Source organism: Sus scrofa, chromosome 2, assembly GCF_000003025.6.
Source record: "Sus scrofa isolate TJ Tabasco breed Duroc chromosome 2, Sscrofa11.1, whole genome shotgun sequence".
NCBI classification, from domain to species: domain Eukaryota; kingdom Metazoa; phylum Chordata; class Mammalia; order Artiodactyla; family Suidae; genus Sus; species Sus scrofa.
This window is the reverse complement of record NC_010444.4, coordinates 32,843,948-32,857,508: the sequence shown is the minus strand read 5'-3', so window position 1 is coordinate 32,857,508 and position 13,561 is coordinate 32,843,948. Positions and strand designations below refer to the sequence as shown.

Here is a 13,561-nt window from a genome sequence, read left to right as displayed (position 1 = left end):
GGGTGTGGCCCTGAAAAGACAAAAGACAAAAAACAAAAACAAAAACAAACAAAAAAAATTCAACCCTTAAAACACAAAGTCAAAAGTTAGCATTTAACCCTGGGTTCAGGAGTTCCCGTTGTGGCGCAGTGGTTAACGAATCCGACTAGGAACCATGAGGTTGCGGGTTCGGTCCCTGCCCTTGCTCAGTGGGTTAACGATCCGGCGTTGCTGTGAGCTGTGGTATAGGTTGCAGACGCGGCTCGGATCCCGCGTTGCTGTGGCTCTGGCGTAGGCCGGTGGCTACAGCTCTGATTGGACCCCTAGCCTGGGAACCTCCATATGCCGCGGGAGTGGCCCAAGAAATAGCAACAACAACAACAAAAAAGACAAAAAACAAAACAAAACAAAAAAAACCTCTGGGTTCAAAGTGCATCGAATAAGAGATACCAGAAACAAAAATTTTCCCTTGACGGTTTCATGCTTTCAGATCGCACTTTCTTGCCAAATGAAAAACAAAAACAAAATTATAGGTTTGGGTTTTTGTTGCTCTCTGATGAAATGCAGTAACTGCCACATAAAGGGACTGTATCTATAGCCACTGGCTAAATTTTTTAATCCAATTGTTTAGAACAATTCTGGAGAGAATCTAACAAGAGTTCTTCTATACTTATCACTTAAAGCAAAGTTTTAAAAAGGAACAAATCTTGACTGTGTCCAAAATATGCTTCTATAGTTGATAAGAATTAGGAGAGCTCTTACATACAACTTATTGACTTGAAATGCTTATCCTTTTAAAAAGAAGTTTAAATCAAAATGAATAAAATTGGCAAGTGTGCTCTTCCTGAATTTACTTTTGCTCTGTACAAAAAGAAACTCCTGAAGATTTCATCAGGTGCAGGCTTTCTGCCACCAAAGAAATAAATGTACAAAAAACTGGATCACCGGAGGGGCTCAGAGGTTAACAAACCTGACTAGAATCCATAAAGATAAGGGTTCAATCTTTGCCTTTGATCAGTGGGTTAAGGATCCAGCATTGCTGTGAGCTGTGGTGTAGGTCATAGACTCGGCTCAGATGCCAGGTTGCTGTGGCTCTGGCGTAGGCCAGTAGCTGCAGCTCCGTTTCCACCCCTAGCCTAGGAACCTCCATGTGCCATGGTTGCAGCCCTAAAAAGCAATTAAATAAAATGAAATAAAAAAAAATTTGAATCACCACGTCATCACATTAAAACCAGAATCATCAACAATAATGATTATAACAAAATCAAAAACAAAAGATTTAAAGAATGGGTGTTCTCATTTAGTGCAATTTTGAAGAAACTGAGGGCTAACAGTAAATGCTTTTCACTATACTCCTGGTTGCTTGTTCATTTTTATGCTTTAAAAAAAAAAAAAAATCACTATGGTAAATTATGCCTTGTTTGAGATCCATTCCAGCAATCCACTGTCTCTAGAGCTAGGCCATATCCTCCCTACAAATTGCTTTTCTGATTGAACAAATCCCTTCCTGGGACTTATTTTCTTACGCAAGTCATTCTGAATGTGACCTCAACGCTACATCCCCTAAACCCCACTATTTTTAGAATTCTCCACCAGTTTCTTTGATCAGTGAACAGAAATCTGAAAATGCCTATTTCCTACAAAGTTTTCAAGTATAATTTAAAGGTTATCTATTTTCTAGGCATCAAAAGTAAGAACTTGCTAATTTTAGGAGTTCTCTTGTGGCAATCAGGTTAAGGATCCAGTGTTGTCACTGCAGCAGCTTGGGTTGCTCTAAGATTCAAATCAGGGTAATCAGGCTCCAGATTCCGTGCTCTCAATCACATGCCATACAGCCTCTCTTAAAATAACACAAGAAAACTTTTTCTGTAGTTATATTTTATGAAAGACAAAGCAAAATATATGAAGTTTCATTCCAGTAACCACCAGAGTATGCTTTTACCTCATTTAAAAGTTATACATATCTTTCAGAAAAATCTATTGTGTAGTTACATCAAATTTTTTCAAATCCAAAGAATAAGAATATAATTAATACAGATTTATTTTAAGTAAGCCTTAGAATCAGAACTAAATTGACAAATGAAGCCATCCACTGAAAAGTGTTAAATTCATTTTGGCTATTCTATTTCTTTACCTCAAACTTAAGAATTAAAGTAGAAGCATATTGTTTACTAATGTTTTTAAAAACTATGTCCAAATACAAATCAGTTTGTAAGTTCTTGAATATTAATGAGCAAGCAATTTGGTTTTTTCCACTATTTCGTCATTATAGAACTTCAACAACCTTTGAAGAAACACTGTTAGTGACATTTTGGATAATAAAAAGTATAAAACCAGATTGTTAGCAGAGGAACAAAAAAATATAAGTTAGAAAATTCATAAACATACATTTATTCAGGAAATACAATTACTAGAGTCCTTGATATTCCAATGATCATTCCACATAATAGAATATTCACAACACGTATTCTTTTAAGTATACACCAAGTCATGCTGACATTCTTTTCAGATAAGCCATAGCCATTTCTTCTATTAAATGTTATAATATCTATTTATATTGTAAACAAAGTACTTGAGCCAAACTAAGTACTTGAGCAAAGTAACTTTCAAAAATTTAGAAGACGAAGACAATGACTTTTTAAAAAAACATATCTGCATTATCAAACCCCAAATAACTAGGCCACTATAATGAGTGTGTTATACTAATGCATAAAGTGGCCATATTAAGACAGTGCATAATTATCAAAAACAATATTTCTTATCTGCAATTTTTTAGCATGCTTTCTCAAATAATAAACATTTATTTTTGAAAGTTTTAAAGGCAAAGAGGGCAGAAAGATGGCAGACATTAAAAGTTTACATTTAAACTACTGGTAGATTTTATTTAAAAAAAGAAAGAAAAAGGTAAACTGTAATTATTTCCCAAATAAGGAATGCCAAGTATCTTTTATTCTTTAAGAAATATAACAAACCATTACATTGGCAGATATTTAATAATAGCTGTAAATTGAATTATTCTGATACTTTCAAACAGAATCCAGTGTACTTAGAGCATCTTACAAAGGGGAAAACTGGTGGTTCTCAACCCTAGGTGTCTTTTAGAACCGGCTGGAAAACTTAAAAAAAAAATACGTGTCTGGTCTCACCTCAGAGATTCTGATTTAGCTGGTAAGAGGACAGTACTCAAGCATCATTATTTTTTAAAGGTCTGCTGGGTGTTCTAATATGCAGCTTAGGTTGAGAATCACTGAGTCAACCCATCTTGAAATACCAAGAAGATAAATGGAAACTGGGGAGGGAAGATAATTTGTATTTATAATTTACGAGTCAAACACCTATTATATATTTACTATGTGCCTGGTTATGTCCATGAATCACACATTTGTAAGATGAAAATACCCTTCATTTCCTCACTATACTAGACCACGACTGTACATCATTGCCACTGAATGACTGCATTTTCCTATGGTCAGGATTTAAAATTCTGGGATACACTATGAAACTGCATTAACAAAAATAAACTACTGCTACTCATGCTCAACAGGAGCAAGCAAAACTACTGTATTTGGCTCTTTTAAGCTATCCATATTTTAAGAATTATAAATAAGTGCCAACCCACACAAAGAACAGATTGTGGATTACTGCAGGGAAAAAAAAAAAAAAAAAGCTTACTCAACTTACTAAGTTTCGACACCAGAAAAGATTTAGCTTGGCTGAAAGTTCTAAAACAGCTGAGATACTGAACCAGGAAGCTATAATTTATAATGAAATGTTGACACACCCTTAAAAGCTACTGCAGCTGGTAGCAATGCTAAAACAAGATTTCTTCAGGGTTTACTTACCCTGTGATGCAAGAATACAAGCATAACAATAATATTACTGTTTTCATATGCACCAATACCTCTCTTTAATATATAAAGCTCTACAACAAATACCTCTAATAATTTTACAATTAAATTAAGTCCATAATTCTTCTACGCTACTTTGGTCTCAACATTTTAAAAACATCAATTAATTTTGGAAATACACAATTTTATAACACGATCCTATTGATAACAAGCATACTTTGTAGTGGAGAAAGACACATTCAACCATGCAATCCAGTGTTCAATACCTAAGTGATAAACAACAATGCCGATTGACTCTGATTCTGAAAATCACTGAAAACTGGAATAATTGACTCACAGTGCTCACAAACATGCAGAAAAAGATACACATTTCTATTCTTCCTGAAGGAATGTCACAAATGCCCACTCTTTACACAGAGTTGATAATTATACTAAATTCCTTATATATTTCAATCCATTATTTTCTTTCTAGCACCTGTCACCTAGAATTTTTAAAAGCTGTACAAATGTTCCTATAAGTTGTATCTGAAAATGAATCTCAATTCTTTAATTTCTGCCTTTAAAAAGACCTCGGTCATCATCCACTATTAACAGTTGCCTTTCAGTAAAACAGTGACATCCAGTGGACAAATCAAAGTATCTCTTAAAGTTCCCATCATTATATGAATCATAAACAAGGACATCTCAAATCCCTTTCAATGTAAGTTCCTACTCATTTTGACAAAGTGTCTGCAGGTTCTTATGAATGTATCATCTCATAACTTCTATATATCTTAAACATATCCTTTAATCTTTGTCCTATTAAATATCAATTCTTTAAATTGAGCTACTTAAGAGTATATATAACTCTTGAGGCTAGTGAGGTCAAAGGTATTACTTTTTCTTCTTTGCTATCTCCCACCACAAACTGGCTCATCTCTAAGAATGGAAAGAATAAAATATAAGAAATATACTTAAATAAAAATGAACAGCATTAAAAAAATTTGCAAAAGATGAAACCTAAATCTTGCATTTGTAACTTATGATATGTTGTTGAATACAGAGATGTAATCAATAATGCTAACAATCTAATTACATTATCTTGCCTCACTACTCAATTATGAAAGAATATGTATTTATCTTAGCAATGATTGTTTCAGTGTTTAAAAACTTTTATAAATCAGTATAAATGAATATTCATTATATATTATGTTTAAATAAAAGTAAAAAACTTCCACTCTGCTGAGTTATAATTTACCATTGATTTTATATATTATGTGCGTGTTCCAAATAGAAAACGCAGCAGTGATGTTAACATTGATAGTGTAATGAACTGCTGTAGCTGAGGCTTTTTTATTTAATTTCTTGGAAAATCATAAAATGTTAAGGTTAAAAAAAAAATAAAGCAAAAAAAGAATGAAGTACTGTTATTTTTAAATAAGCGGCCAAATAAAGAAAATCTTTTTCCCTAAAAAAAGATTAAGAATGTAAAAGTACATTTTAATATTAAAAAAGCATTTTTAAAAATCTATAACAACTTTATGACAAAATCTGCATTTGTTGAAAAAGGCCTGTAAAAACAGCAGGACAGAATTGCCCTCATCACCTTTTTACTTTTTTTTTGTCAGAAAAAAGTGTACGCATCTTGGGAAGCATAAATGATGTTAAAATAGGTATTTATAAAATGGCAAGGAGGATTTCAAGGGAAGTTTGTTTTTTTTTACAATCATTGGCATTGCGGCCATCAGTAGGTCACAAGTAAAACTTCTCTAGCTAAAAGCAAAATGAAATATCAAGTTTTTAACTGCATTAAGTCTGTTGCCTACGTTTTGCTGATCTCATTTTTTCAAAGCGTGACTCCATTTCTTCTAAGACCTTGGGTGTGTATCGTACTACTAATTTCACTTTTCCTTGAGCTGCCTTCAGCAGTTCTACAGCTTTCTCATGATGTTCCCCTTCGACGCTCTAGGAAAAAACCACACAGATACAAACGATTAATACCTAGGTTTTATAAGTAACTCAAAATGAAAAATGTTTAAAATACATATAAGAAAAAAGTTTTAATGTTATTCAAAACTATAAATTATGAAATAACCCCACTTTATCCTCTGCTAAATCATATTGTTTGCAGTCCAGGAACTTTTTTTAAGCTTAAAGTAAATAAAATATCAATCTACATACTCTACTATTTCACTAGGTTTGAAGTAAATCAAGCAACTGACATTTTATAAGACTAAACTGAGGGTAGACTTTTAACTACTAAAAAGCTTAATTACTTCATAAAAATCACACTGAGCATTGATAATTTACATTAGACAGAAGCAAAAGACACACTTAAAGTGCTTCAGAAAGTATGACTCTACTAATTAGCAGTGTCTGAGACCACCCCCCCAAGGGATTTCTAAACTACAAAGTTTTGCATTTTCCCTACATCTTCTGTTTCAGTAACTCAAGTTTGCCCCCATGTGGTCAAAACACACTGGTACAAGTAGAAATAAATTGCATCCCTACCACTCCATTGACAGAAAGGAGTTGATCTCCTCGCTTGAGACCTCCATGTCTATCAGCAATTCCACCTGGGATTATTCGAGATATATAGATTGGTGAGTTTTGTTCTTTGCCTCCCATAATATTGAATCCAAGGCCTTCCTCTGTTTTTGGTAGCTCAACAACTCGAGGATGAGAATGTCCTTCGCTGGCAGCAAATGCAGCAACAGTAGCCTAAAAGAAAATTTTAATTTTTTAATTTTTTTTTAAATAGGACCTTTGTTTACTTAATTCTTTTTTCCCTTTTAAAAAACTACTTCTGAAGTATATTTGATGTTTGAATGCTCACAAATTCATTGGCCACTCTGAGAAGGTAAGCTAAGCAGATGGTGTCTCAAAGAGGACGACTGAAAGCCTACCCTGGGATTATGCTGGAGTGTTACGATGGCTCAGGTCCCTCGAGTCCTTCCAGTGCTGAGGACTTCTGTGCAATGCCTGGCAGGCAGGCTTGCTAGGAAGATGAACACTGCACATTAAAGACAAGAAGCCCTCCCTCACACGTCAGCAGCCCTGAGCTCTGGGGGGCTAGTCAGTCTGGCCCCTTCAGGGGCTTTTGGGCAGGGCACAACCTACCTATATAACATATAAGGAGGCAGGTGTCCTTATATGCACTCATTTTGGCTGCTGTACTATTTGTACTGTATATTAACAACTCATCAAGAAATAACATTGAGAAAAAGGGGGTACTTAGAGTCAATGTGAATTTTATTGTTGCTTTAATTAACTACCTAGTTACTACTAAAATTCCACAGAAGATGAAACAGAGCTATGGCTTTGAAAGTTTCAAATTTAGACTGATCTAGACTAATTTTAACATAAAGTTGAGATTCTGGTTTTCGCTTTTTTAAGATAAGTAATATGGTACTATTGTGTGTGTGTGTGTGTTGGATCATGGTACATAAGCAAAAATGGGAAGAGAGAAAGATAATCAAGATTTTTGAATATTATTACATTTTAAGCTCTAAAAGAGGTCCCATTTTAAGGACAGAATGGAACTAAAGCTCAGAAATTCAGGAAACTGTGAAAGTTAGGAATTAAACCCAAGTTTTAATCATTTTTTTCTACTCTTGTCAAACAACATCCACGTTTAAGTGTTTATACTCAAGAGAGAATCCAATATTTCTTTGGCAAACCAGTAACAATCAATGAAAAATTACCTGCTAATGACTAATTTTACTTAAGTCACCTACTGCTGATATTAACTTATTCTAACCATATATCATGGATACCGAGGTCGATGCTTGAATTATCTGAGGAAAACATCAGTAGAGAAAAGCATATAAAACTTGCCACCTGTTAGAGTTCCCGTCGTGGCTCAGTTGTTAGCGAATCCGACTAGGAACTGTGAGGTTGCAGGTTTGATCCCTGACCTTGCTCAGTGGGTTAAGGATCTGGCGTTGCCGTGAGCTGTGGTGTAGGTTGCAGACACGACTCGGATCCCGCGTTGCTGTGGCTCTGGCTGTGGCTCTGGCGTAGGCTGGTGGCTACAGCTCCAATTCAACCCCTAGCCTGGGAACCTCCATATGCTGCGGGAGCGGCCCAAGAAATGGCAAAAAGACAAAAAAACAAAACAAACAAACAAAAAAACTTGCTACCTGCAGTTCTAAACAAGTAACTGCCTAGAGTTGCCTAGTGGTGCAGTAGGTTAAGGATCCAGCATTGGGGTACAGCCAAAAAACAAAAAAAAACCAAAAAAAGTGTAACCTCCTATTTGTGGAGTATACCAGATCTATCATTTACTATTTCTATGGTTCGAGGCAAGTAAAGCTAATTTGATGTTTCTCTAACAATAAAACGAGGATAATAATTTATACCTCAGAATTTTGATGAATATTTACATAATGATGTAATTATATATTATATACAGCAACTATGTATTATATGACATATTGTGTGCAAGGATATTTTTAAGACATCATCTAAACTGCATAAAATATATTTTCTAAAGCCAATTTATAAAATCTTATTTCGGAGTTCTCGTTGTAGCACAGAGGAAATGAATCCTACTAGCATCCGTGGTGATTCGGGTTTGATCCCTGGCCTCACTTAGTGGGTTAAGGATCCGGTGTTGCTATAAGCTGTGGTGTAGGTCACAGACGAAGCTCAGATTCCCTGTTGCTATGGCTGTGGTGTAGGTCGGCAGCTGTAGCTCCAATATGACCCCTAGTAGGAACTTCCAAATGCCGCACGTGTGGCCCTGAAAAGGAGGGGGAGAAAAAAGGCTTATTTCTCAGTAAGGGAGAAGTTTGGTGTAGCTTGAAAGATACTGCTATTTTCAAAATAAGCCTATTATGAATCTAGTAATTGTACATTTTAAACCTCTAATTTATGAAGAATTCTCTTACTTTTAGCAAAAGAAAAAATGTACCTTTGCAGTTGCATTAGCTCTCACTTCAGGACTGCTACTGATGTCCACAGTCTCATAGACGTGTTCATATACCTGCAAAATCCAGTTATCACTGCAATTTTAAATCTCAGAATATACCATGTTTGAGTTCTCTGTAAAGTTAATGAATGTGTTGAAATTTCAGACAAAGTTATGCATCTTTGTAAAATGTTTTTCTATTAGAAATTCCAAAAATGAGAAGGTCAGGTTCTAAAGTTCACTGTCTTAAGAAACTTGGAACCCACATTTCAGAGCATTATCTTACCTAATTAACTCAAATTTTTACTAAGTTTTAATCCCATTTACTCACCTCTCTTACAGCATTGCAGAATTCACTCTGAAGGACTCTTTGTAAAGCCTGAAGTTTCTGTGGTGGTACCTCTCCACTCCTCTGTAATTTTTCCAACAATTCAATTGCTCTACAAATATCTAGAGTTAAAGAAACACACACTAATAGATAATTTTCTCAGAATATCCTCTAAATGCCTATGTAACAGTGTAGCATTTAGGATTCATTCCTATAAGAAATACGTAGAACACAGGGGAAAAAGCCTAACAATATTAACTTGTGTGTGTGTGTTCATGTATAGAGGATGGGATTATAAAGTCTGAGAAGAATGTTAAATTTTACAATAGATTAGAAGGAAACCCTGATATTGAACAAGCATAAAATCTGGAAAAGAGCATCACTTAGAGACAAAAGAAAATCAAATATAAAGTACTAAATATCAAAGGAAAGGACTGGTGATAGACACATAAACACTGGACTGCTTCAGAAAAGCTGACAGTATTATCAGAAACTATTGAGTCAATAAAAATTTACCTACCATTATTAATAACCAAAGCACTGAATAGTGTAAAACACTGTTAGTGAAATCACTGTTTATTTCCCAAAAGAAAACGTAACGTATACATAAATATGAAAACTCTTCAATAACAGGTGCAGTTAAGTGGCAGAGACACATTTAAAACAGTGATACAAATGACCAGAATTAACTGATTTGTTTTCAACTTAGGATTATTAACACAGTATTTTAATTAAGACAAGCTCAGTTAAATACATGTTAATAAAATACAAAATTAAAAACAGTTTCCTGAATCTAGTCTCAGTAACAGCTGTGTGATCTTGGGCAAATACCTCTCCATGTCTGTTTTTCCACTGCAAAACAGAAATAACATTACCCTTTTTATAAGAATTGTGGACCAGAACAAAAATACATGGTAAGAGCCTGCCATTTAGCAAGCATAAATGTTCTATTACATCAGCACCAAAGAATCATAATGTACACATTTACACTATAAATATATTAAGCATGTTAGGCAACTGTCACTAGGAAGTGTGAGCATAAGTGTTCTATGAATTAAGAAATTTTACATAATTCAGCCATGTTTCAACACCACCTCTACTTTGATTTTTAGCCCCACAGGGGACTAGAGTATCTATTATTCTAAATTCCTTGCCTCCTTCTGTCTTAAATGGAAGAAGTTCTGAATTTTATATTACGCTTAAAGGATTGGAACCTCATAGAATTAGTATAATCTTATTTGTGTTTGTAACTGGCAAACTAGGAATAAATGTAGTGAAGAAAGAAGTAGATTCTTCAATTCCAGGTAATAAAAGCTTAAACTGATGTTAATACAACGTCAACAGACTTTCAGCTTTCTGTCTCCCACCACCAGAACGGCTGGTGAACAGGCAAGTGTTGGTTCATCAAATATTTTGATTTATAAAGCTAGAATATGTAAGGTATATTAAACTCTTCAATTAAGAAAAATTTTAAAAGTAAAATACTCTTTACTGAACCTAAATGTACCCAACATGTGCTCAAATGTGTTCCACTGAACCTTGTTTGATGATTTTGAAGGCATTTAGGATCTTGAACATTTGCACTAATTTTATAATGCAGAACTGCTGGAAGAGTTTCTAAATAGAGTCTGTTAAACAGAATGCTAAATAAGATTTACAGTTGATGTAATCTGACTTTCTTATCCTGCTAAATGGTATCCACTAGTAATTCATCCTACTAAGGTGCTGAGCATTTGGAACCGAAATGAACTCTGAAACAGAAAAAAAAAACAAAGCCATGACTACCACAACTAAATGCCAGAGGTGAAGTTTCACATTTTGTACTGCACTTAAAAACACAAAAGACCGCCAACATGTTAGAAGCCTACAACTGGCTTTCAAAGAAAAACACCTACTCCTGCTAACACCAAACAGATTTGTTCCCATCTACAAAGCACAGTGCCATTGTGCTCAGGAAGAAGATGTCATAGTTTCCCCCTAACTTAGCAAGTCTTCCCAGAGTAGCTACTCCTCTGTCAAAGATGATACTTTAATTAAAGGTCTGGTAGGCTGGAGGAAAACAACATCACTTGTAAAGTAACTTACAAGTAGTGAACACCATAAGGAATAAACAATGTCTAGTGTGCATTTGTTTCTGTAAAGGCACAAGGAAAGAGTTCACCAACTACAATAATTCTAAAAATGCATTCTCTCCTTAGAGCGGAAGTTACTTAACACTCAGACAGTAAATGCAAAAGTTAATATCTGCAAGATATTTTCAATCTCCATCCTATACTTTATCACTAGTACTCCATATGTGTACTTCATACTTTTTGACTCTTACGACTCCTAATACTAGCATGTCAAAAGTATGCATGAAGTTATTTGAAAAAAAGGACTTGGGAGGAAAGAGGGGAATGCTGAAAATCTTCAACAGGCCTCTTCTAGGCTCATAGCTATGTACTTTAACTGGCTTTTCGATTTCCAGTCATTCAGCAGAAAGGTTTTATTTTCCTTGACAGCCTGCTCTACAAAGCAAGCACCCAGCCAGTTAGCAATTGTAGGATTTGTAAAGAAGGAAAAAAACTACACTATTAAGTATTTTACAATCTACCACAATTCCAACTAGTTATGTAACCTTCTTCCCTGGACATTAGTAAGATTGTTTTTAAAGCACCTTCTCCGTACGGGGAGGGGGACCACAGCCAGAACACAACCCGATAGAAATACAAGTGGGGTTGTGGTCGAAGTAACGACAGCGTTCGTGCATAAATAAGGTGGGTTCTGTGGCAATGTACTGTGAAGCCGGGCTGTGTGAGTAAGGCGGGGACACTGGATTGTGCACAGGTCAATACGGGCAGTGAGTGTAGTCTGTACAACTGGGCGTGTGATGTTTGCTTAGCTAGACACGTCTCCGAACGCTGCGTCTGCCATACCCATCCAGAGAACGCGTGTGCAGAGTGTGTTTGCGAACGCAGACAGGTGGGGTCGAACAGTACTGTGCTTCGCGACTGTCCGTGTGAATAGAGGTGGGTCTGGGTATCAGTCAAGAGCAGCAAGCTCTCCCCCTGGGGCCAGGCGCAGCAACGTCGGCGGCCACCGGCGCCAGCGCGAAGAAAAGACTGATTCCAGATCTCAGAGCTTAGCTGCCCCCCACCCCCACGGCGGAAAGGCACTCCCCCACCTTCTCCGTCCACGACAGTCCCGGCCTAGTCCCCACTCACCCCTCTCCAGTCGCACAGGTTCCCCCAACGCCGCCATCTTCTCCCTTTGCCTGCAGACCCACAGGAAATGACGATAGAGGGGCTGCGGTGGAGGGGCGGGGCTTAGCAGGAGCCGGGAGCAACCGAGCCAGTATCGCGAGAGCGGGAGCAACCGAGCTGGGGCTCGCGGGGATCTTCCCGTGGGCTGAGCGGGCTCCAGAGGGTGGCCTTGGGCTGCATCTTCAGTGCTTGTCAGGTTCTCCAATCCCCCGGCCTCCTATAGTTGAAAAGAGTCTCCCTCCCAATTCTTTCCCCATTCTTAGCTATCCCACCCGTTTGCAACCCTTGGCTCCATGTGGTGGAGTCTGGATTCTTGTTACCCCTTGGTTCTGTGAGCCTGGACTGCTCACTTACCTTCTTTCGGCCTCAGTCTTCCCCTCTGTCGGACAAAGAGTCCGATCTCCGATTTCTTTAGATTCTAAGTGAGATTCGGTGACGTGTGTAAGTGAGATATTATAAATTCCGCATTTGTGGCTCCATTGCTTTAATTAATTTACCAATCCAAGGCATAGATCTTCCCTAGAAATCTGAGAATAAGGATAGAAAGTACGGAGTTCCCCGTCCTGGCGCAGCGGAAACGAATCCTACTAGGAACCATGAGATTTCGGGTTCCATCCCTGGCCTTGCTCGGTGGGTTAAGAATCCGGCATTGCTGTGAGCTGTGGGCTCAGATCTGCCATTGCTGTGGCTGTGGTGTAGGCCTGCAACTACAGCTCCAATTAGACCCCTAACCTGGGAACCTCCATATGCCCTGGGTGCGGCCCTAAAAAACACAAAAGGCAAAAAAAAAAAGGATGGAAAGTGCAAAAGTCATGAAACACTCTTGGGTGAGTGAGAAAACAAGACACTTGGGTGCATCTCAAAGTAGGAATTTTTAAAAGCTCATCAAAAACCTTATATAAATGAAATATTAGGAAGCAAATAATATTCTTAAAACACTCTAGATTCTTAGGACTACTTTTGAAAATTTCATGAGCCAAAACCAATTTTAGGCCTTAATTTGAGTGTGAAATATTAATTTGCCCAGCATTTCAATTCCACTAGTATTTATTCAAGCTCCAGTCTGCACTGCTAATCTGTGGGGTGCTCTTACAAAGGAGTGTTTAACACTTCATGACAAGATGGTTTTAACGACCTCTCTGTTGCCCCATACATCCTTTCCATTCAACTATAGTATTTTCTTCTCTTCCATCATGAATGCCACCATTAGACTCTTTTTTCCCCCTTGAACCCTGATTCCATCATCAAAGGTTACTGCTCAAAAACTTTCAAT

General features: G+C 36.9%; 1 protein-coding gene across 1 annotated transcript; it reads right to left on the bottom strand.

The window, feature by feature from the left end:
- LIN7C (lin-7 homolog C, crumbs cell polarity complex component) lies at positions 2,343 to 12,581 on the bottom strand. Its single transcript, XM_003122904.4, has 5 exons — positions 12,250 to 12,581; positions 9,050 to 9,168; positions 8,722 to 8,793; positions 6,318 to 6,527; positions 2,343 to 5,771 (listed from the first exon to the last, which is right to left on the bottom strand). The coding sequence occupies exons 1-5, from the start codon at positions 12,284 to 12,286 to the stop codon at positions 5,616 to 5,618; spliced, it is 594 nt and encodes a 197-aa protein (XP_003122952.1). The 5' UTR covers positions 12,287 to 12,581; the 3' UTR covers positions 2,343 to 5,615.